The sequence below is a fragment of the Anomaloglossus baeobatrachus genome, chromosome 10, assembly GCF_048569485.1.
Source record: "Anomaloglossus baeobatrachus isolate aAnoBae1 chromosome 10, aAnoBae1.hap1, whole genome shotgun sequence".
NCBI classification, from domain to species: Eukaryota; Metazoa; Chordata; class Amphibia; order Anura; family Aromobatidae; genus Anomaloglossus; species Anomaloglossus baeobatrachus.
The window spans coordinates 201,296,682-201,322,252 of NC_134362.1; the positions used below are offsets into that span (position 1 = coordinate 201,296,682).

General features: G+C 44.7%; 2 protein-coding genes across 2 annotated transcripts in view; one reads left to right on the forward strand and one right to left on the reverse strand.

The window, feature by feature from the left end:
• PLEKHF1 (pleckstrin homology and FYVE domain containing 1) overlaps positions 1-5,893 on the forward strand; it is a 13,792-nt gene extending 7,899 nt beyond the window's left edge. Inside the window, exon 2 of the mRNA XM_075325241.1 lies at positions 4,425-5,893. Coding sequence (XP_075181356.1) covers positions 4,439-5,242 — 804 coding nt within the window. The 5' untranslated portion in view covers positions 4,425-4,438 and the 3' untranslated portion in view covers positions 5,243-5,893. The remainder of the gene's footprint in view (positions 1-4,424) is intronic.
• A 15,944-nt stretch (positions 5,894-21,837) lies between these two features.
• Positions 21,838-25,159, reverse strand: C10H19orf12 (chromosome 10 C19orf12 homolog). The gene is made up of 2 exons (XM_075326151.1): positions 24,774-25,159; positions 21,838-24,696 (listed from the first exon to the last, which is right to left on the reverse strand). The coding sequence occupies exons 1-2, from the start codon at positions 24,931-24,933 to the stop codon at positions 24,431-24,433; spliced, it is 426 nt and encodes a 141-aa protein (XP_075182266.1). The 5' UTR covers positions 24,934-25,159; the 3' UTR covers positions 21,838-24,430.
• Between the last annotated feature and the right edge of the window lie 412 nt (positions 25,160-25,571).

Below are 25,571 nucleotides of genomic sequence, written 5' to 3' on the forward strand. Positions count from 1 at the left end.
AGCGGAGGGAATGCACCGAACCCTCACATATATGAGCAATGTGTGTAGATTAGATACCGGGTACCCACCACCTACAGAGGCGCTGCCCTGAGTCACTGGTGTTCATAATCCCAGCAGCTGTATCTAAACTGCCCTCTATATCTCCCCATAGACTTAGATACATCAGCCATGCAGACAGTGTCACATATTATCGGCTTAGCTATGCCAGCTAAGCAGTATCGCCTACTGTAGGATTAGATACAATAGCTCAGCACACAATATTCATGCCAGAAGTAGATACAGGGCTCAGCACACAGTATCATACATGGCAGGATTAGATACAGGGATCAGTAGACAGTATCATACATGGTGGGATTAGATACACAGCTCAGCACACAGCATACATGGCGGGATTAGATACACAGCTGAGAACACAGTATCATAGATGACCAGATTAGATACACAGCTCAGTAGACAGTATCATACATGGTGGGATTAGATACACAGTTCAGCACACAGTATCATACATGGCAAGATTAGATACACAGCTCAGCACACAGCATCATACATGGCAGGATTAGATACAGGGATCAGTAGACAGTATCATACATGGTGGGATTAGATACACAGCTCAGCACACAGCATACATGGCGGGATTAGATACACAGCTGAGAACACAGTATCATAGATGACCAGATTAGATACACAGCTCAGTAGACAGTATCATACATGGTGGGATTAGATACACAGTTCAGCACACAGTATCATACATGGCAAGATTAGATACACAGCTCAGCACACAGCATCATACATGGCAGGATTAGATACAGGTTTCAGAATGCTGTATCATACATGACTGATTAGATACAGGGCTCAGCACACTGTATCATACATAACCGGATTAGATACAGGGCTCAGCACACAGCATCACACATGGCAAGATTAGATACAGGGCACAACACACATTATCATACATGGCAGGATTAGATACAGGGTTCAGCACACAGTATCATACATGACTGATTAGATACAGGGCTCAGCACACAGTATCACACATGGCAGGATTAGATACAGGGTTCAGCATGCAGTATCACACATGGCAGGATTAGATACAGGGCTCAGCACACAGTATCACACATGGCGGGATTAGATACAGGGTTCAGCACACAGTATCACACATGGCAGGATTAGATACAGGGCTCAGCATGCAGTATCACACATGGCAGGATTAGATACAGGGCTCAGCATGCAGTATCACACATGGCAGGATTAGATACAGGGTTCAGCATGCAGTATCACACATGGCAGGATTAGATACAGGGCTCAGCATGCAGTATCACACATGGCAGGATTAGTTCCAGGGCTCAGCACACAGTATCACACATGGCAGGATTAGATACAGGGCTCAGCACACAGTATCATACATGACTGATTAGATACAGGGCTCAGCACACTGTATCACACATGGCAGGATTAGATACAGGGTTCAGCATGCAGTATCACACATGGCAGGATTAGATACAGGGCTCAGCACACAGTATCACACATGGCAGGATTAGTTCCAGGGCTCAGCATGCAGTATCACACATGGCAGGATTAGATACAGGGCTCAGCACACAGTATCACACATGGCGGGATTAGATACAGGGTTCAGCACGCAGTATCACACATGGCAGGATTAGATACAGGGCTCAGCATGCAGTATCACACATGGCAGGATTAGATACAGGGCTCAGCATGCAGTATCACACATGGCAGGATTAGATACAGGGCTCAGCATGCAGTATCACACATGGCAGGATTAGATACAGGGCTCAGCATGCAGTATCACACATGGCAGGATTAGATACAGGGTTCAGCATGCAGTATCACACATGGCAGGATTAGATACAGGGCTCAGCATGCAGTATCACACATGGCAGGATTAGTTCCAGGGCTCAGCATGCAGTATCACACATGGCAGGATTAGATACAGGGTTCAGCATGCAGTATCACACATGGCAGGATTAGATACAGGGCTCAGCACACAGTATCACACATGGCAGGATTAGTTCCAGGGCTCAGCATGCAGTATCACACATGGCAGGATTAGATACAGGGCTCAGCACACAGTATCACACATGGCGGGATTAGATACAGGGTTCAGCACGCAGTATCACACATGGCAGGATTAGATACAGGGCTCAGCATGCAGTATCACACATGGCAGGATTAGATACAGGGCTCAGCATGCAGTATCACACATGGCAGGATTAGATACAGGGCTCAGCATGCAGTATCACACATGGCAGGATTAGATACAGGGCTCAGCATGCAGTATCACACATGGCAGGATTAGATACAGGGTTCAGCATGCAGTATCACACATGGCAGGATTAGATACAGGGCTCAGCATGCAGTATCACACATGGCAGGATTAGTTCCAGGGCTCAGCATGCAGTATCACACATGGCAGGATTAGATACAGGGCTCAGCACACAGTATCATACATGACTGATTAGATACAGGGCTCAGCACACTGTATCACACATGGCAGGATTAGATACAGGGTTCAGCATGCAGTATCACACATGGCAGGATTAGATACAGGGCTCAGCATGCAGTATCACATTATTGAGCCCAGTGACATATATTGGGGTCCCAGTGAGGGGCTGTAGGACGCCCGGTCCCCAGACGGAGCCGCTCATCACCTGCGCTCGCTTCCTCCCCGACCTTCGCTTGCTCTGAGGTAAACCACCTCCTCATCTTCAGATGCACCCCACTTCCTTACACCAACCCTCAAGTGCTTTCAGATACTTCTCTGCATAGACGTAGACGCCATATGCACCAGTCTCATGTCTCTTCTCTTTATGGCTAAGCTATTGCTTTCTGTTATCAGCCATTTCCTACAGTGCCATAGATAGAATCCTCCCTGGGCCATGATCACGACTTGTACACCTCTGTCAGCAATGGAGACTGATATCAGCCGCCCGTCCCCATATGATCTGTTATTCCTGCCATGTCCACGGAGTATTATTGGATGTATTGGTCATGTATACAGGCGGAGGTGAACACATAGCAGAAGCTTCAATGCCGCCATCATATGGGTAGATGCCATCACACATCCATAACATAGAGGGTAGGTAGGCCCAAGTTGCAGCTTTCTAGTAAGTGTTTTATCACACCATAGTACTGGATTCACAGCTACACAGCTCAGTACTGCTGTATAATGTCCTGCATGCTGCTGCTTTCTAGTGTTTTATCTCACCCCACAGCTGGATTCACAGCTACACTGCTTAATACTACTGTATAATGCCCTCAATGTTGCTGCTTTCTAGTAATTGCTTTTATCTCACCCAGAACTGGATTGAGAACTACCTGATGTACAATGTTCTCCATAATGCTACTTTCTAGTGCTTTTATCTCACCCATAACTGGATTCACATCTACACTGCAGAGTACTGTGGTATAATGTCCTCCATGCTGCTGCTTCTAGTGTTATATCTCACCCTAGAGCTGGATTAACAGTTACTCTGCTCAGTACTGCTGTATTATGTCCTCCATGCTGCTGCTTTATAGTATGTTATCTCATTCTAGAGCTGGATTCACAACTACTCTGCTCAGTACTGCTGCATAATTGTTCTGCATGCTGCTGCTTTCTAGTGTTTTATTTTATGGAAAAGCTGAATTCACAGCTACACAGCTTAGCACAACTGTACAATGTCCTCCATGCTGCTGCTTTATAGTTTGCTATCTGACCCCAGAGCTGGACTCACAGCTACACTGCTCAGTACTACTATATAATGTCCTCCATGCTGCTGCTTTCTAGTGAGTGCTTTTATCTCACTTAGAGCTGGATTCACAGCTACACTGCTCAGTACTGTTGTATAATGTCCTCCATGCTGCTGCTTTCTAGTACTTTCTCACCCAAGAGCTGAATTCACAGCTACACAACTTAGTACAAATGTACAATGTCCTCCATGCTGCTGCTTTCTTGTAAGTGATTATATCTCACCTAAAGCTGTATTCACAGCTACACTGCTCATTACTACTGTATAATGTCCTCCATGCTGCTGCTTTCTAGTACCTTCTCACCCAGTGCTGGATTCACAGCTACACTAGTCAGTACAGCTGTATAATGTTTTCCATGTTGCTGCTTTCTAGTAAGTGTTTTATCTGACCCACAGCTGTATTCACAGCTACACGGCTCAGTACTGCTGTATAATGTCACCCATGATGCTTCTGACCATGTCTTACATATTAAGAGGAGAGCAGGAATCTCTCATATCTGTGTATACTGTGTATAAGAGACATCACTTTTCTGATTCAGTGCATGGCTGTGCAACATCGGCAATATAATTTATGATATTTAGGGTTTTCATCTGTTACTTGAAGGAACCCAGGTGTATAAGTAAAGTGTAACTTACTGTTTAGACGCCTGTATAACCTATGTATATATTTTTCAGATATACCAGACAACATGGTGGATCACCTCGCATACACAGAGATCAACAGCCAAAGGATAGCTTCTGTGGAGACGTGCTTTGGTGCGGCAGGACAACCGCTCTCTCTGCCGGGAAGAGTCCTCGTAGGAGAAGGAATATTGACCAAGGAATGTCGGAAAAAGCCTAAACCAAGGGTCTTCTTTCTCTTCAGTGATATCCTCGTCTATGGAACCATTATGATCAGTAAAGTTAAGTACAGCTGCCAGCACATCATCCCCTTGGAGGACGTGACCACAGAAACGCTCGATGACAGTGGAGACATGAAGAACCGGTGGATGCTGAAGACCTCCAAGAAGTCTTTTGTAGTTTGTGCTGCCTCCTACTCCGAACGGGAAGAGTGGATCAGTCACATCAAGGAATGTTCCAGTAGGCTCTTGGCCAAGACTGGAAGACGACCGTCCACCAAACACGCGGCACCGTGGATACCGGATAAAGCCACAGACATCTGCATGAGGTGCACCAAAACCAAATTCACCACATTGACTCGTAGGCACCATTGTCGAAACTGCGGATTTGTGGTGTGTCAAGATTGTTCCCAGAACAAGTTCTTGATTCCGTCTTTGTCTTCCAAGCCCTTAAGAGTCTGTTCTCTGTGTCATCGAAAGCTGATTGCCGAAAAAATAGACGAGGAAAATAAAATGAAGCGAACGTACAAGATACAAAGGGAAATGCCAGAATTTGAACCTTCGAGTGACGAAGACAGTGATGAGGAGAGGAACACTGAGATACTTTCCAATGAAGACTTCTACTCTTCATCGTGGTCGGCGTTCCATGCCTGACTTTTCCATATTTTTTTATGGCTTCCTGGAAGGAGCATGTTGGACAATTGTTGGTCAGCTTGGAGACAACTCAAGGAGTCTGAGGCCATCAAAGACAACCTTGGAGAAACATGTCCAGATAGGTCTAACTCAAGAGATGATACCTACGTTATCCTGGAGGCTCGAGAAGGTTTAACTTCTAAGGCTCAAAATACATCTCAAGAAGTCTGAGGCCATCAAAGACAAACTTGGAGAAACATGTCCAGATAGGACAAGTCTAACTCAAGAGATGATACTTACCTTAACCTGAAAGCTCGAGAAGGTTTTACTTCTAAGGCTCAGACTTCATCTCAAGATGTCTGAGGCCATCAAAGACAAACTTGGAGAAACATGTCCAGATAGGACAAGTCTAACTCAAGAGATGATACTTACCTTATCCTGAATGCTTGAGAAGTTTCAACTTCTAAGGCTCAAAATACATCTCAAGAAGTCTGAAGCCATCAAAAGACAACCTTGTAGAAACATTTCCAGATAGCCCAGGTCTAACTCAAGAGACGATACCTACCTTATCCTGAAGGCTCGAGAAGGTTTTACTTCTAAGGGTATGTGCGCACGTTGCTTTTTACCTGCTTTTTACCTGCTTTTTTGCTGCTTTTTCTTCTGCGCTGTTTAATGCCAAAATGGATGTGTTCTTCTATTCAAGCAAAGTCTATGGGAATTTGGATTTCTTGTTCACACTATGTTGTTCAAAATGCTGCCTTTTTGAGGCAGAACTTTGGTCAAAAACTCAGCTTTTCAAAGAAGCAACATGTCAATTGTTTTTGCCATTTGGGTTTTGCACTGCAAAGCTGAGTTTTTGACCAAAGTTCTGCCACAAAAAGGCAGCATTTTGAACAACATAGTGTGAACAAGAAACCCAAATTCCCATAGACTTTGCTTGAATAGAAGAACACATCCATTTTGGCATTAAACAGCGCAGAAGAAAAAGCAGCAAAAAAGCAGGTAAAAAGCAGGTAAAAAGCAACGTGCGCACATACCCTAAGTCTCAGACTTCATCTCTAGAAGTCTGAGGCCATCAAAGACAAACTTGGAGAAACATGTCCAGATAGGACAGGTCTAACTCAAGAGATGATACCTACCTACCTAGAGGCTTGAGGAGGTCTTACTTCTAACCACTATCATCTAAAACCCTAGATACTGACCCAAATGACCACAATTAGGTCAAAATAACCCAAAATTGCAAAGTATTAGGTTTACAGGGGCATGAAAAGCGATGGTTGCCCACTGCCATAGTTTCTTCTCGACATTCCCAGTTGCCGCCATTAAACTGGCTTCTATGCTCTTCGTTGGCCATACTGCCATGGCAAGTATTCCCGTAGTCATCATTAACACTAAATCTGCTCCTCTCTTAGCAACACGGCCATAAAATTGTAACGTGGCAATAAACAGACTCTACAGAAATTACTCAGTGATGTATTAACCGCAGGGATTGGATAGTTGTGCAATATAATATCTCTACGGAACCATTAATTTCAATTGCCGTCACCAAATAGAAATATATATGAGATGGGCCATACCACTCATGACCTGGAGGGGACGCCTCGACAAGCGCCTGTATCTCAGAGCTGGGTGTCATGGAGTGCACAGGACTCCATGGTCTATTCTTGCTCTTCTGTGGCACAGGCTTATACTGATAACCAGAGGAAAAGCTCCTGGTCCTTGATGCAAAATGTAGCAAGGACCCCAACTATCACTCATAATTGGGTCAGAGGTAGCTTATGTCCCCCCCCTTAGGGCTCCGGTGTGCCTGGCACTTATGGTACATGCACTGGTGACCATCAACTCTTTATGAGATCCACTGAATACAATGGGACATTCTGAAGCCTCGAACCCATGGATGGGGCAACACTAAGGACTATATTGTGATATATCCTGATATTTCCTGTGTGTAATGTATTAACTTATACAGTCTGATATAAAATGTGAAATTAATGCTACATGGCTTGAAGTGATTGAAAAAATGGGGAAACGCGTGGGTCAAAAAAGGGTGAAACGCGTGGGTAAAAAAAGGGTGAAACGCGTGGGACCTCAAACATTTCAAACCAACCAACTAAACTTATGGTGCTTAGCAGTGACGTAACTAGAGCTCGATGGGCCCTGGTGCAAAATTTGGACCTGCCCCCCCCCCCCCTCCCCGTTTCTTATGTTGGTCAGATGTACTGTATGTATACATTTAGCATTCTAAAGCCTATAAAGACATACGAGTTGCACCCCCACCCCATTATGTAGTCATGTCACCCACCTTGTTCTAATGTCCCCCATCCTGGGCTCCTTCCTTGTAATTATGTCTCCCATTCTGGTATATATGTCCCCTATTTTTGTATATATGCCCCCCATCCTGGTATGTCCTCCGTCCTGGCATATATGTCCCCTCATCCTGATTTATATGTCCCCCATCCTAGTATATATGTTCCCCATTCTGACCCACATCCTGGTGTATATATCACCCCATCCTGGTATATGCTGTATGTTCCCATCCTGCTATATATGGCCCCTCCTGGTATATACTTTCCCCTCTTGGGGCCCTCATGGTGTATACTGCCCCCTCCTGGTATCTACTGTCCCCATCCTGGGGCCCTCCTGGCATATACTGTCCCCCTCCTGGTATCTACTGTCCCCCTCCTATCTACTGTCCCCCTCCTGGTATCTACTGTCTCCCTCCTGGTATCTACTGTCCCCCTCCTGGCATATACTGTCCCCCTCCTGGTATCTACTTTCCCCCTCCTGGCATATACTGTCCCCCTCCTGGTATCTACTGTCCCCCTCCTGGTATCTACTATACCCCTCCTGGTGTCTACTGTCCTCCTGGAATATACTGTCCCCCTCCTGGTATCTACTGTCCCCCTACTGGGGCCCTCCTGGTGTATACTGTCCCCCTCCTGGTATCTAATGTCACCCCTCCTGGGGCCCTCCTGGTGTATACTGTCCCCCTCCTGGTATCTACTGTCACCCCTCCTGGGGCCCTCCTGGTGTATACTGTGTCCCCCTCCTGGTATCTTCTGTCCCCCTCGTGGGCCCCTCCTGGCATATACTGTCCCCCTCCTGGCATATACTGTCCCCCTCTTGGTATCTACTGTCCCCCTCTTGGTATATACTGTCCCCCTCCTGGTATATATTGTCCCCCTCCTGGCATATACTGTCCCCCTCCTGGTATATATATTCCCATCCTGGTAAATATGTCTCTATTCTGTCTAATGCAAAAAAACAACATTGTACTCACCCTCAATGGCACCGAAATTGCGCCACGTCCTCCTGTTAGCCAGCGCACAGTGGCCGGCAGCTTTAATCAGTGTCAGTGCTATTGCAATGCATGACATCATTGCTATACGCCGCCCTCAGTCACTGTGACACAGATGAAAGCTGTCGGCTTCTGTTTGGCCGGCAACATGTATCGCAGCACAGGGACCCGACAGGTCTCTGCCCCGCGATACATTTCAGCTGGATGTGCGGCCTTGGATGCACGTCCAGCTGAAGCAGGGGCTGGGGCGGCCGAGCCCCCTGAACCCCCGGTTACGATCCCCAGCAGGGCAGCACAGAGTATTTCAGGAGCTGAGTGTGCTGATCTTGTGGAAGGCAGCCATGGTACGTGGCCTCGTATGACGCCCGTCACTAATATGATGCACATTGCGGTGCCCTAATTGGATCATTGTTCCTCATTCTAATATAAATAAAACAAAACGTGACAAAAAGCTCATAAAAAGTGGATTAGTTCTGCTTCTGGTCAGGTCACCCCCGCGCAGCAGAGCTCAGGAGCAGCGTGAGTCAGGGACACGTCAGGCACTATCCGGTATCACACCATATATAATCGCCAGATAGTGACATTACAAACCCGGAAGCGGAATCCAGAATCGTGAGGATCCGGATTGTCAGTGACCGCGGATTTCCAGGCTGGGGTCCAGGGATCATCAATACTTCCCATCACCCACAACACAAAGTAATCCAGCAATGAGTGATTGAGGCAGCGCTGCGGAGGCACCGTCGCTGTGGAGCAACTTCCTGCAAACTCTTCCAAAAAAGGCTTCTTTCTTCTCTGATTTCACAATATTTGCAACATTGTATCATTTGCCCATCAATGTGGAGCGAGTGCAGAAATATAACAGGTCGCTTTCACCTCAGCTGTGAAACATTGTATCATATAGTATCTTTTCTCCACTTCTGAGCCACTTTTCCTGAAGTCTATGGTGAGGGCAGGGGCAGAGTGAGGTGCATACACATGCAGACCCCTGCTGCTGCTTTCTAGTAAGTGTTTTATCTCGTCCCAAAGCTGGATTCAAAGCTACACTGCTCAGTACTCATGTATAATGTTTTCCTCGCTGCTTTTTTCTAGTAAGTGTTTTGTTTCACCCCAGAGCTGGACTCACAACTAGAATGCTCAGTACTGCTGTATGTCATCCATACTGTTTTCTAGTAGGTGTTTATCTCATTCCCATAGCTGGATTGACAGGTACACTGCTCAGTACTGCTGTATGATGCAATCCATACTTTTTTCTAGTAAGTGTATATCTCATTCCCATAGCCGGATTCACAATTGCACTGCTCAGTAATGCTGTATGATGACATCCATGCTGCATTCTGGTGTTATTTCATTCCCATAGCCCCATAGCTGAATTCACAGTTACACTGCTCAGTACTACTGTATGATGTAGTCCATAATGTTTTCTAGTAAGTGTTTGTCTCATTCCCATAGCTGGATTGACAATTGCACTGCTCAGTGATGATGATTGATGTCATCCATGCTGTATGCTAGTGTTTATCTCAGTTACACTGCTCAGTAATGCTGTATATCACCCATGCTGCTTTCTAGTAAGTGTTTATCTCATTCCCATAGATGGATTCACAGTTACACTGTTTAGTAATGTATAATGTCATCAACGCTATATTCTAGTAAGCGTTTATCTCCATATGGATAAAGTGAGTGCACCCACTTTATTATCTCCATATGGGGGGCACCCACTTTATTATCTCCATATGGGGGCACCCACTTCATTATCTCCAATATGAGGGAGCACCCACTTTATTATTTCCATATGGGGGCACCCACTTTATTACCTCCATATGAGGGCGCCTACTTTATTACCTCCATATGGGGGGCACCCACTTTATTATCTCCATATGGGGGCACCCACTTTATTATCTCCATATGGGGGCACCCACTTTATTATCTCCATATGGGGGGCACCCACTTTATTATCTCCATATGGGGGCACCCACTTTATAATCTCCATATGCGGGCACCCACTTTATTATCTCCATATGGGGGGCACCCACTTTATAATCTCCATATGGAGGCACTTACTTTATTATCTCCATATGGGGGGAACCCACTTTATTATCTCCATATGGGGGGGCTCCCACTTTACTATCTCCATATGGGGGCACCCACTTTACTATCTCCATAGGGCGGGCACCCACTTTATTATCTCCATATGGGGGGGCTCCCACTTTACTATCTCCATATGGGGGCACCCACTTTACTATCTCCATATGGGGGGCACCCACTTTATTATCTCCATATGGGGGGCACCCACTTTATTATCTCCATATGGGGGCACCCACTTTATTATCTCCATATGGGGGGCACCCACTTTATTATCTCCATATGGGGGGCACCCACTTTATTATCTCCATATGGGGGGCACCCACTTTATTATCTCCATATGGGGGGCACCCACTTTATTATCTCCATATGGGGGGCACCCACTTTATTATCTCCATATGGGGGGCACCCACTTTATAATCTCCATATGGGGGCACCCACTTTATTATCTCCATATGGGGGCACCCACTTTATTATCTCCATATGGGGGGCACCCACTTTATTATCTCCATATGGGGGGCACCCACTTTATTATCTCCATATGGGGGGCACCCACTTTATTATCTCCATATGGGGGGCACCCACTTTATTATCTCCATATGGGGTCACCCACTTTATTATCTCCATATGGGGGGCACCCACTTTATAATCTCCATATGGGGGGCACCCACTTTATTATCTCCATATGGGGGCACCCACTTTATTATCTCCATATGGGGGGCACCCACTTTATTATCTCCATATGGGGGGCACCCACTTTATTATCTCCATATGGGGGGCACCCACTTTATTATCTCCATATGGGGGGCACCCACTTTATTATCTCCATATGGGGGGCACCCACTTTATTATCTCCATATGGGGGCACCCACTTTATTATCTCCATATGGGGGCACCCACTTTATTATCTCCATATGGGGGGCACCCACTTTATTATCTCCATATGGGGGGCACCCACTTTATTATCTCCATATGGGGGCACCCACTTTATTATCTCCATATGGGGGGCACCCACTTTATTATCTCCATATGGGGGGCACCCACTTTATTATCTCCATATGGGGGGCACCCACTTTATAATCTCCATATGGGGGGCACCCACTTTATTATCTCCATATGGGGGGCACCCACTTTATTATCTCCATATGGGGGCACCCACTTTTTTTTATCCGCATCCCCTCCAGCAGAGGCACAGCTATCTCACAGATCTGGGGATTGAGGCTTGGAGGTGACTGTATCCGCCATCTATAGAAATGTCACCAGACGTCTTCGCCTGCGGTGGGTGTGATGTTTTTGTCTGCGCACAATGGATCGCTGTGTCCCTGAGATCTGTGGGATTCCTGCTGAGCACATGTTATGCACATTGATGTAGCAGAGCGACTCTTTGTGTTCCAGGCGGGATGACGGTATTGGGTGCACGCCATGGCGCTGAAGGTGTGGACCAGCTGCGCCCATGAGAGTGCACCGAGCCGTACCGCGGTAATGCTCATAACACCGCACCGCAATGACAGATGCACAATAAAGGAGAGGAGCCAAGACAATGTACACACAGGTTAGGCGGCTTTTCTCCATTCACGTCTATTAAATTCCCAATTATATTCCCAACTTGTACCATTAGAGGTGGCTCTGACCTCGGGGACCTGCACCGCTGCATTCACCTCCTGCACGGCCAGTTCATTGCGAAGCCCGGTAATGCACCATAATGCACTAAACAACCTATACAGCCACTTTCTTCTCAGGATTAGTGGGGTCCCGGAGGTCAGACCCCACAATCATAAACTAATGCATTAATTATCATAGCAATATAGTATCTCTTTACAAGAAGGAAATATCCCTTTAAGATGAGGGTGATGTGAGCTGATGGCTTGAGTCAATAATGAAAACTGCATAAAGGCATAATGCACCAAAATCATTAAAGGGTCCATGCACCCTAAATAATTAAAGGGGCAATGTACCCTAAATCATTAAAGGGATAATGTTCTCTATCATTAGAGGGGCAATGCATTCCAAATTATTTAAGGGATAATGCACCCTAAATAAAGGGGTAATGCATCCAAAATTATTAAAGGGATAATGCACCCTAAATAAAGGGGTAATGCATCCAAAATTATTAAAGGGATAATGCACCCTAAATAAAGGGGTAATGCATCCAAAATTATTAAAGGGATAATGCACCCTAAATAAAGGGGTAATGCACCCTAAAGCATTAAAGAGATAGTGCACCCTAAATCATTAAAGGGGCAATGCACCCCAAATAAAGGGATAATGCACCCTAAATAATTAAAAGGATAATGCACCCTAAATCATTATAGGGGCAATGCACCCTAGATCATTAAAGGGATAGTGCACCCTAAATCATTAAAGGGATAATGCACCCTAAATAATTGAAGGGGCAATGCACCCTAAAGCATTAAAGGGGCAATGCACCCTAAAGCAGTAAGGGGGCATTGCACCCTATATTATTAAAGAGGCAATACAATCTAAATAATTACAGGGATAATACATCTTAAAATGTTAAAGGGATAATGCATCCTAAACCATTAAAGGGGCAATCCACCCTAAATCATCAAAGGGTTAATGCACCCTAAATATTTAAAGGGATAATGCACCCTAAATCATTAAAGGGGCAATGCATCTTAAACCATTAAAGGGATAATACACCCTAAATTATTAAAGGGGCAATGCACCCTAAACCATTAAAGGGATAATGCACCCTAAATTATTAAAGGGGCAATGCACCCTAAATCATGTAGCCAATTGAAACACAATATGGTCACATGACTTGAAAAAAACCCCTTTGAAACAATGTAGTGACGTCACTGAAGTTCCTTGTGACCCGTAGATAACACATTACATTATTAACCCCATGTGTTCTGTGTGGCCAGTCTCAGCTCTGCTGCATGACGCCTCTCTGCGCACTCTCAGCCCTCACTTGATTGCACTAGATCTCTTGTAACATCACAAGTATGTCTGGATTGTTTGCTCGCTGCGGTCACTTTCAGGTTTATTTGCACAGAGTGATGGGGAAACAGCACTAAATTCTAAGCGATTGTGCCGCCCAGCAGCGGGTCGAACCGCTCTGATCCGGGGGTAGTGTCCGTTCGTGGCTCAAGGGTCTCCGGATCCAGGGGCTTAGGGGCCACACTCTAAAGTAAAAGGCGGATATTTACAGGGGAGATATAGTTTGTGACGCCACCCGTGCTGTACGGTAATTGGGAGTACCGCCGCTGCCATTGGGAGTAGTGGCACAGTAGTCTGGAACTTGCCGGGCCCCGCTCCCCGCTGTGGCTAAGTGTGGGAGCCTGCTCTCAGGGCTCACGCTTAGGATTTTAGTGGGCTGCTTGTATGGAGGGCCCTATCCCCCTCGTTGCGCTAGTGCCCCGATTCTGGAGCTAGTGGGAACAGTCCATAAAGGCTCCGCTCTCCGCAGGTTAATTACTGGGTTGCCTGAAGCTCCTCCCCAACCTAGGGTCCGTGTACCCCACCGTACCTTTGGTCCCAGACCGGTGATAGCACCAGGCTGCTGACCGTCCTCTTGACAAGTCCAGGCACCTAGCCACAATCCCCTGCGACCGGGGGTCCGACTCATCTAGGTCCAGACCACCGTCTGCAACCTAGTCAGCTTCTCCTGGGAGCCACCACTCCCAACCTCCTCCACTGTACTACTCCACTTTTTCTACTATTTCACTCCTCACCTCCCCTTCCTGACCCCTAGGTGGGCGACCCTATTCCGCCTAAGCCGCCCACTGGTGTGTCTGGTGGGTGTGGTGCAGGGTGTATCTAGGATTTTATTTGATGTTGGAGGCAGCACTGTAAGATGGGGACCCAGAACCACGAGGGATTTAAATACTGCACTAAAGAGAAAGAGTGTGCAGTACCCTGTGACGACCTGAATAGTCCAGGGCGTCACACTCCCCCTTGGTTAAACGTAGCTCGTCCTCGAACTACAAAACATCCAGAGGTTTATTTTGTAACTAGGAAAAAGCAAAAAGAAATAACATTTTTATTAACAGGTTCACTTCCCTCACAGGGGAGGCACATCACTCAAACGTTGCATTAACTCTTAGAGTTCATCTTTAAACTGTGAAAAATAATAAAAGAAAGCCTATATTCTTAACATTTTTAACGTTAGATAGCCGGGTATCATCACTCTCTATATCTCAATTGGGGCTGACCAAAGTTAACCAGGGTCGACCTTCTCAATTCTGGACCCTCTTCTTCCCCCTGTGATGTGGCAATGATTCCTACAGGTTCCTCGCCCTCAGTGGCAGGTGTGGCTGGTAGGACTCTACGTGTGCGTGGTAAGGGTACAGGTACTACTCTAGGTGTTGGAGTGGGTGCAGTGTCAGTAGGCCTTTGCTGTTCCGGTTCTTCCACGGGTTGTGGGAATGTTAACACAGGGACTATTACTGCTCCATTTTACATGGGCCAATCTTCTGGAAAGTCACCTAGAATGGTATGGATCATCCTCTTCTTTCCTTCCGCCACCGGAGGTTGGGGCTGGGGTTCATCTGCAACTCTTAAGGGCTCTAGACACTTCTTCAAGTGGTCCCGGGAGACAGTAGACGTGGTTCTTCCCTGATCCTTGCTGATGAGGCAAGTCTTTTGGTTGTCAAAGTTGGATAGTTGCATCACGTAAGGTTCCCTCTTGGTTTTCGCCAGCCTCTCACTGCTGCACTGGGGCCCTCTGGGAACTTCCGGTTTCGGGCAAACTCTCAGGACGAGGGGCGGGGCTTTGGCTTTACGTGCTTTTGGTCGAGAAGATGGCGTTTTGGCGCCAAAGATGGCAGAAAATGGCGGGAACGGGACTTTTGAAACGCAGTTCTTGGATTTTAAGGCGCACGTCACCCAGGTTAGTGGGTCCTGTCTGAATCCTGTTCGTGACGCCAAGTTTTTAAAGGGTGTGCCGCCCCAGCAGGGGGTCGTACCGCTCGGATCCAGGATAGTGTCCATTCGTGGCTCAAGGGTCTCCGGACCCAGGGGCTTAGGCTCCACACTCTAAAGTAAAAGGGGGATATTTACAGGGGAGATATAGTTCATGACACCACCCGCGGTGTACGGTAATTGGGAGTACCGCCGCTGCCGTTGGGAGTACCCGGGGTGATAAAGTGGGGCAGCAAGGTGTCGTTGCCCTCCACGGGTAGGGGTAGGCCCCGGGACTCTGGATGGTGCTACTGGATGCTGTGACGGGGAAATCACTCAGTCAATAAGCAGACCTGACAACCGGGTAAACCAAGTCTCTGGTGCCTCTGCCTCTCGAGGGGAGCTCATTCGGGTCCCGTCCTCTGCAGTGCTGCCTGGTGATCCGTGACCTGCTTCCTGGCACAAAGTTTAGATTCACTGTAGTGGCCCGGTAGTCTGGAACTTGCCGGGTCCCGCTCCCCACTGTGGCTAAGTGTGGGAGCCTGCTCTCAGGGCTGACGCTTGGGATTTTAGTGGGCTGCTTGTATGGAGAGTCCTATCCACCTCGTTGCGCTAGTGCCCCGATTCTGGAGCAGGTGGGAACAGATCATAAAGGCTCCGCTCACCGCAGGTTAATTGCTGGGTTGCCTGAAGCTTCTCCCCAACCTAGGGTCCGTGTACCCCGCCGTGCCTTCGGTCCCGCACCGGTGATAGGACAAGGCTGATGACCATCCGTAGGTCCAGGCACCTCGCCTCAATCCCCTGCGACCGGGGGTCCAACTCCTCTAGGTCCAGACCACCGTCTACAACCTAGTCAGCTTCTTCTGGGAGCCACTACTCCCAACCTCCTCCACTTTACTTCTCCACTTCACTACTCTTCTCTTCACTCCTCACCTCCCCTTCCTGACCCCTAGGTGGGCGACCCTATTCCGCCTAAGCCGCCCACTGGTGTGTCTGGTGGGTGTGGTGCAGGGTGTATCTAGGATTTGATTTGCTGTTGGAGGCAGCACTGTAAGATGGGACCCAGAACCACGAGGGATTTAAATACTGCACTAAAGAGAAAGAGTGTCCAGTACACTGTGACGACCTGAATAGTCCAGGGCGTCACACTCCCCCTTGGTTAAACGTAGCTCGTCCTCGAACTACAGAACATCCAGAGGTTTATTTTGTAACTAGGAAAAAGAAAAAAGGAATAACATTTTTATTAACAGATTCACTTCACTCACAGGGGAGGCACATCACTTAAACGTTTCATTAACTCTTAGAGTTCATCTTTAATAAATAACGATGAAACACTACCGGTTGCATTGGTAGCGGAGGCTCAACCTGAATAAACCAGGGGCGTCACACGATGATCACAAAATAAAAAAACTAAAGAAATGCAACATGCAGCAGAAGATGGAGCCGCGATTCCGACCTTTTCCCGTCACTGGAAAGAATGTTGTGACTGATTCTAAAAAAGATTTACAACAGGTATAACGGGTTTCCAAATATAAACATAAGGCGACATTATATTTTCCTTTCCTACATAGGAAATCCCCCGATTTAGAGTGTCGAGTTCTTGGAAGAGTGTGTGTACCCCAACATCAAGGAGCCACAATGGGAAAAACATAATAGCTCCCCCCCAAATGGATACAAAACTACTGTGCCCACAAACACCGCCACACACCCACCACATAATGTGCCCAGAGGAGAGGTAACATATTATTCCACAGAGAATCAACTTATTTATCCTCAGTCATATTCCTGTACATCGGGACAGTATTATTATAGTTATATTCCTGTATATAGGGGGCAGTATTATAGTAGTTATATTCTTGTACATAGGGGCAGTATTATAGTAGTTATATTCTTGTACATAGGAGCAGTATTATAGTAGTTGTATTCTTGTACATAGGGGCAGTATTATAGTAGTTATATTCTTGTACATAGGGGGCAGTATTATAGTAGTTATATTCTTGTATATAGGAACAGTATTATAGTAGTTATATTCTCGTACATAGGGGCAGTATTATAGTAGTTATATATTTGTACATAGGAGCAGTATTATAGTAGTTATATTCTTGCAGATAGGGGGCGGTATTATAGTAGTTGTATTCTTGTACATAGGAGCATTATTATAGTAGTTATATTCTTGTACATAGGCACAGTATTATAGCAGTTATATTCTTGTACATAGGGGCAGTATTATAGTAGTTATATTTTTGTACACAGTGGCAGTATTATACTAGTTATATTCTTGTACATAGGGGCAGTATTATAGTAGTTATATTCTTGTACATAGGGGCAGTATTATAGCAGTTATATTCTTGTACATAGAGGCAGTATTATAGTAGTTAGATTCTTGTACATAGAGGCAGTATTATAGTAGTTATATTCTTGTACATAGGGGCAGTATTATAGCAGTTATATTCTTGTACATGGGGGCAGTATTATACTAGTTATATTTTTGTACACAGTGGCAGTATTATACTAGTTATATTCTTGTACATAGGGGCAGTATTATAGTAGTTATATTCTTGTACATAGGGGCAGTATTATAGTAGTTATATTCTTGTACATAGGGGCAGTATTATAGTAGTTATATTCTCGTACATAGGGGCAGCATTATAGTAGTTATATTTTTGTACACAGTGGCAGTATTATACTAGTTATATTCTTGTACATAGGGGCAGTATTATAGTAGTTATATTCTTGTATATAGGGGCAGTATTATAGTAGTTATATTCTTGTACATAGGGGCAGTATTATAGCAGTTATATTCTTGTACATAGAGGCAGTATTATAGTAGTTAGATTCTTGTACATAGAGGCAGTATTATAGTAGTTATATTCTTGTACATAGGGGCAGTATTATAGTAGTTATATTCTTGTACATAGGGGCAGTATTATAGCAGTTATATTCTTGTACATAGAGGCAGTATTATAGTAGTTAGATTCTTGTACATAGGAGCAGTATTATAGCAGTTATATTCTCGTACATAGGGGGCAGCATTATAGTAGTTATATTTTTGTACACAGTGGCAGTATTATACTAGTTATATTTTTGTACATAGAGGCAGTATTATAGTAGTTATATTCTTGTACATAGGGGCAGTATTATAGCAGTTATATTCTCGTACATAGGGGGCAGCATTATAGTAGTTATATTTTTGTACACAGTGGCAGTATTATACTAGTTATATTCTTGTACATAGGGGCAGTATTATAGCAGTTATATTCTTGTACATAGAGGCAGTATTATAGTAGTTAGATTCTTGTACATAGAGGCAGTATTATAGTAGTTATATTCTTGTACATAGGGGGCAGTATTATAGTTTACTTGTGCCATAACATTGGCTCCATAATGTTTACCACATCAGAGAAGCAATCTGTGTCCCCTATATGACTGTATACGCAGTCTCTGCATCGCTGTATATCTCTTCTCTGGTCGAGATCTTGATCAGGTCACTAATGTTGTTTTGCAGAGATTTGGCTGACATTACAGGTCACAAGATCTGCTCTGTGAAAGAGATTTTGGCTGCTTCGGCTTAGGCTCTGCGCCAGGGCAGCGTCACCCTGAGAATTTAGGGTAGAAAAAATAAATAAATCAGTAAAAGATTTTGCAGCAGCCGGGATTGACGAATCCCACAGTGGATTGTGAGGATTAGTACAAGATGTTTAACCCTGTTTTCCTAGGGAGGAATTAAGAAATTAGGCTCCCATTTTTATTTAAAGTGATGCCGCTGACTTCTTCCTGATAGGACCGGATGCATTTAAGGTTAGAAAAAGTCAATCCTTTAGGTGCCCCCAAAACAAACCCTAATTGTTCACAACCTCTTTTCCCCCACTTGCTTTTTATATCTGTGCCCAAGTTACAGATTAGACCAAAGATGGCCAATATATATATTATGCCGAAAACAAGGAATTCTGGGGCCTCTACAGACCCTGTAGTGGTTTCTGTACTAACCAAGTATATGGTGTTTTCCCTACTTGGTTGCCATATTTCTAAAAGTAGCAGCAAACTTTGGTCATGAAAGACTAGCCAGGAACACATGAAAATTAACTTAAAAAATAGTGCTATGGGATAGTTACGGACCCCATTACTGTACCATCTAACATGTAAGAAATATGGGGTAATTCCGGACCCCATTACTGTACCATCCAACATGTAAGAGATATGGTGTAGTTACGGACCCAATTACTGTACCATCCAACATAGAGATATGAGGTAGTTACGGACCCCATTACTGTACCATCTAACATGTTAGAGAAATATGGGGTAGTTACGGACCCCATTACTGTACCATCCAACATGTAAGAGATATGGTGTAGTTACGGACCCAATTACTGTACCATCCAAAATAGAGAAATATGAGGTAGTTACGAACCCCATTACTGCACCATCTAACATGTTAGAGAAATATGGGGTAGTTACGGACCCCATTACTGTACTATCCAACGTGTAAGAGATATGACGTAGTTACAGACCAAATTACTGTACCATCCAACATAGAGATATGAGGTAGTTACGGACCCCATTACTGTACCATCCAACAGAGAGATATGGGGTAGTTACGGACCCCATTACTGTACAATCTAACATGTAAGAGATATATGGGGTAGTAACAGAACTCATTACTGTACCATCTAACATGTAAGAAAGAAACAAAGATATGGGGTAGTTACGGACCCCAACACTGCGCCATCTAACATGTGAGAGAGATATGGGGTAGTAACAGTACTCATTACTGTACCATCTAACATGTAAGAAAGAAACAATGATATGGGGTAGTTACGGACCCCAACACTGCACCATCTAACATGTAAGAGAGATATGGGGTAGTTACGGACCCCATTACTGTACAATCTAATATGTAAGAGATATATGGGGTAGTAACAGAACTCATTACTGTACCATCTAACATGTAAGAAACAAAGATATGAGGTCGCTACGGACCCCATTACTGTACCATCAAACATGTAAGTGGTTTCCATACATGGTTGATCTTATTTAATACGTAGTGGCAGAGGTATCCAATAGGGGTCAAGAGAACATTTAATTGTAGAGCATAACCCACAATTAGAGCAAAAAATCCTCTACAAAAAAACAAAAAAAAACCAAAATTTTTGGAGGACGCAAGAACTCTTTAAAAACACTATTGATTTTCCTTTTTAATCTGAGAAAAGTTGAAAAGACTGTCTCAAAATGTTAAAAGATTCAGGTGTTTTGGCTTTGCTGGCAGCTCAGGGGTTAACCAACAAAAATGTTAATTTCCAATGAAAAAGACAAAGAAAAAAGGAAACGGTGAATTCTCCCCCATCTGCTGCGCTCCGCCAAGACCAGAGCTCATAAACGACAGAGAAACAGATGGTTGCGTTTTACAAACAGCGCGCGGACTTTCCCGAGGACGGTGACTGTGCTGCGGTTGGCGATTTTTTTTTATTTGTCTGTTTCCAAGACGATGACGGTTTCTCACAAGCAGCTCCGGCGCTGAACAGCTGGACGGGCATTTAGGAGCTGTGCGCGCCCAGCGCCGGAGTTGCCATCCAGCACCGCGGGTCTCTCCCGGCAGATGCCGAGTACGCAGAAGACGCCGGGAATGATAAATGTTTACAAATTGCAATTTTATCGTACATTTTTTTTTTTTTTATGCCAAAAGAAGAAAAACTTTCTGGAATGATGATGATGACTCGACCCCCCTTATCCAGAGGTGCAAAAAAAAAAAAGAATAGCTTCTGACAGTGACCCCCAACACCCCACTTCCTAATAATTGGCCTCCTTGCTCTCCGCAGCCAATGAGAGCACAGATTTCACTTCTTAAAGGGATTGTCTCAAACTAGATAAACATGACTGCTTTCTACCAGAAACAGCGCCCCCTTGTCCCTAGTAATGCAGTTTTGCTTTAATACTGCAATACCAGGCATAGCCTATTGATAAAAGTGGCGCTGTTGCAGAAAGATGAAGCCCTTATGCTATTTGTAGGTTGTTGTCGGATTGTCAGAGGCTCTAGTACTATTAGACCCTAATTGTAAAAAAGCTATTCTGACGTGCCCCATTTTAGCAAACGGAACCCTCATGATTTGCTCCGTATAGCCATGGTAGCACTGAGGTCACATAGCAAATTATATTATATATATATTATATATATATATATATATATATATATATATATATATATATATAAATAAATCTATCTATCTATATATATATAATATATATATATATCTCTATCTATCTATATCTAAAAAAAAAAAATATATATATATATATATATATATATATATATATATATATATATATATATATAAATATACACATTTTAGTGATTTTATTTAATAGAAATCAACAAAACACATTTGAAATATTCTCCTTTTATTAACAGAAACTGTTATAAATCCTTCACAAAGAGAATAAATATCACACAGAAAAAATAAGGCCGATCATGGTGCCGGATAATATTACCGCTACGTCAGTCTAGTCAAAAATACTAATCATGTAAAAAAAAAAATGCTAAAATCCAAAGATACGAAGAGCGTATTTCCCTGTGGACGATGTACAACGTCCATTAACTTTCATAAGATAAGTGTAATTCTCCATTTCACCAGTAGTGGCACTGCAGAGTAAAATCATCTGCGGCCAGGTTCCTGCACAGGCGATCACGACTCTACTAACAAAAAGGGACGGTCCAAAGCGGACAATCCCTTTAAGAAAACAGATTATGGCCTTGTGTGTCCAGCATGATGATCAATTAGATTTGATTTGTTACAATGTATATAAACCTTCTTGTCTTTCATAATGGAATAGCATCCCCAGTGGTTAAACTGTATAACCTGACTTTCTCTTTCGGCCCAAGAGTGGTGCTTTAAATGTTCTGCTCCTAGTGGGCGGGGTTTCAAATTGGACCAGTCCCTTCTTATCTTTATCTATATTATAAAAAGCTTGAGATTGTCTGAAACTATGTAATATGCTATAATATATGGACTAGTCTGACTTTCTCTTTCAAACCAAGAGCTGTGCTTTACATTTTCAGCTCCTAGGGGGTGGGGTTTAAAATTGGATCCGCCCCTGCTTCTTTATTTTTCATCAATATTACAAAAAGTTTGAGATTATCTGAAACTATGTAATAGCCTATAATATATGGACCAATCTGACTTCCTCTTTCAGACCATGAGCTGTGCTTTCAATTTTCAGCTCCTAGTGGGCGGGGTTTTAAATTTGACCCACCCCTGCTTATCCTTACTTTTTATCAATAGTATAAAAAGTTTCAGATTATCTGAAACTATGTAATATGCTATAATATATGGACCAATCTGACTTCCTCTTTCAGCCCAAGAGCCGTGGTTTAAATGTTCAGCTCCTAGGGGGCGGTATTTCACATTGGACCCGCCTCTGCTTATTTTTACCTATTTGAGATTGTCTGAAACTATGTAATAGCTTATAATATATGGACCAATCTGACTTTCTCTTTGAGCCCTAGAGCTGTGCATTAAATTTTCAGCTCCTAGTGGGCAGGCTTTCAAATTGGACCCGCCCCTGCTTATCTTTACCTATATTATAAACGTTTGAGAGTTTCCGACAATGTCATAGCCTATAATATATGGACCAATCTGACTTTCTCCTTGATCCCTAGAGGTGTGCATTAAATTTTCAGCTCCTAGGGGGTGGTATTTCAAATTGGATCCGCCCCTGCTTATCTTTACTTTTACCTATATTATAAAACGTTTGAGGTTATCTGAAACTATACGATAGTCAGATTGGTCCATATAGGCTCTCTTTCAGCTCAAGAGCCGTGATTTTAATTTTCAGCTCCTAGGGGACAGTGTTTCAAATTAGACCCGCCCCTGCTTATCTTTACCTATGTTATAAAAGTTTGAGATTGTAGGAAACTATATAGTAGCCTATAATATATGGACCAATCCAACTTCCTCTTTCAGCCAAAGAGCCGTGCTTTAAATTTTCTGCTCCTAGGGGGGCGGCGTTTCAAATTGGATCCTCCCCTGCTTATCTTTACTTTTACCTCTATTATAAAAAGTTTGAGATTGTCTGATACTACTGTGTAATATGCTATAATATATGGGCCAAAAAAAAGAAGTTTAAGGAATTACACGGCCAGAAACATCTAAATAGGCAGCATTGGACTCTCCGTAACACTTTATGGCCAGGAACCTTTCCCGATTATGGCTCAGGTGGGGGAGGCCCAGCGCAAAAGTATACAGGGGAGACAAGATATACCGTGAGTAAATAATAGCAGCAAAGTCTGAGGTATAAAAGGGGTCCTCCTCACCTGACAACCCCCTTCCATATATGCTATGAGGTCAAGGAAAGTTGCCAGTTTTAGGTGTTCTCCAAAAGTAAAGGACTATTTTACAACGGGGGTGGGGCAATTAAATATGGTCAGTCTCCAGTGTTTCCCCTATGGGTTCCAGCAATCTGGAACCACAGGGCCTGCTGGTATTTGTAGTGTCTCCAATGTTTTATCATTATCTGCTTCAGTTTAAAAAGAAGCCTACATATCAAACGTGGACTGCTCTGGCCATTAAAAGGTTAATTGATTAAAAATAAATAATACACTCCTTTAATCCAGAACCCAGTGATCCGGAAAATGAACGCGACATAGCAAGACAATGCTAATCTGTCTTTTTGTCATCAAATTTATATTTCTGATCACCATCTGATAATCCAGAACATTGTATACAAGTCTCCGGATTAAAGGAATGTCACCCGCATAGGCCATGGTGGTTCATGTCCACAGCACACAGTCCCAGACTCAGCCATATGAAGTCACAGGAGGGGAAAAAAAAAAAAAATTCTATTTCCGTCAGTTGCATCATGGTATTTTGTGCCATGTATAGCGCCCCCCGGTGGCAGATCGCACGCAGCAGGTACTGTTACATCACTCATCATCCTAAAATATGTCAGCGCAGTTCACGTCAGCAGCGGGCCATATTCTAGTCCCCGTACTGGATTTCGGCTTTAAGCTCCTGAGTCACGAAACCGATGAGCGCTGCTGCCACCTGCTGCTGCAGAGCGGCATTGCTGGACACCAGCATGATGAGGTGCGTGGCGTCCGTCCAGTCCAGGTTTCGGATGATGGCGAAGATCTGCTCGCACAGGCGCTGCTGCTGCACCAGAGGCAGCTCCATTAGGATCTGGTGGATGGGCTTGAACTGGTCACTTGCCATCCAGGCTCCTAGGACGCCCCCTAGAGCACCGCCTGCAAAACATGACGTCACGGGGTTAAATGACGAGAATCAGAATATAAGGGGGCCCAAGCTGAACTCTGCGTCTTACCCACAGCTATTCCCGGGGGACCTCCTAATAACCCCCCCACAAAGGCTCCAGCGCCAGCGGCCACGGCCCCCCTGGCGGAATGCTTGATGGCCGCCTTCATTTTCTGCTCCGATGACAAGTGGCACAAAAGGCGCAGGATGTCGTCCACATTAACCGGCATCTTAAGGCTGAAACAGAAAGGAGACGATCACAGTATATAAGGTACGGGGGGACAGTGCTGCCCCCTATAGGCCAGGAGAACATATAAAGGAGCGGGAGGACCCTTCTAATAAAAAGGCAAGTCAAGCACCGAACAGCAATGTCAGATGTGGCCGCAAGTATCTAGCGCCATACTCCGCACAGTGGCCGATCTCAGGTACTGCAGCCCAGCTCCTACTGAAGGGAATGTGATCGGAGCTGCAGTACCCAGAGCGGCCACTATGGAGTGCGGCGCTGTGGTTACACATCAGGTGCTGATAACGGATGATCAGCAGGAGCAACAGGCTGATAAGAACGACGCAATAATTTCCAAAAAGTAGACAATCCCTTTAAAGGTACCGTCACACATAACGAGATCGCTAGTGAGATCGCAGCTGAGTCACGGTTTCCGTGACGCAGTAGTGATCCCGTTAGCGATCTTGTTATGTATGACACCTACCAGCGATCAGGCCCCTGCTGTGAGATCTCTAGTCGTTGCAGAATGGTCCAGGCCATTTTCTTCAAAGGTGATGTCCTGCTGGGCAAGACACATCGCTGTGTGTGACGCTGTGTGACCGGGTCACAGTGACTGCTGAGATCGTTATACAGGTCGCTACTGCC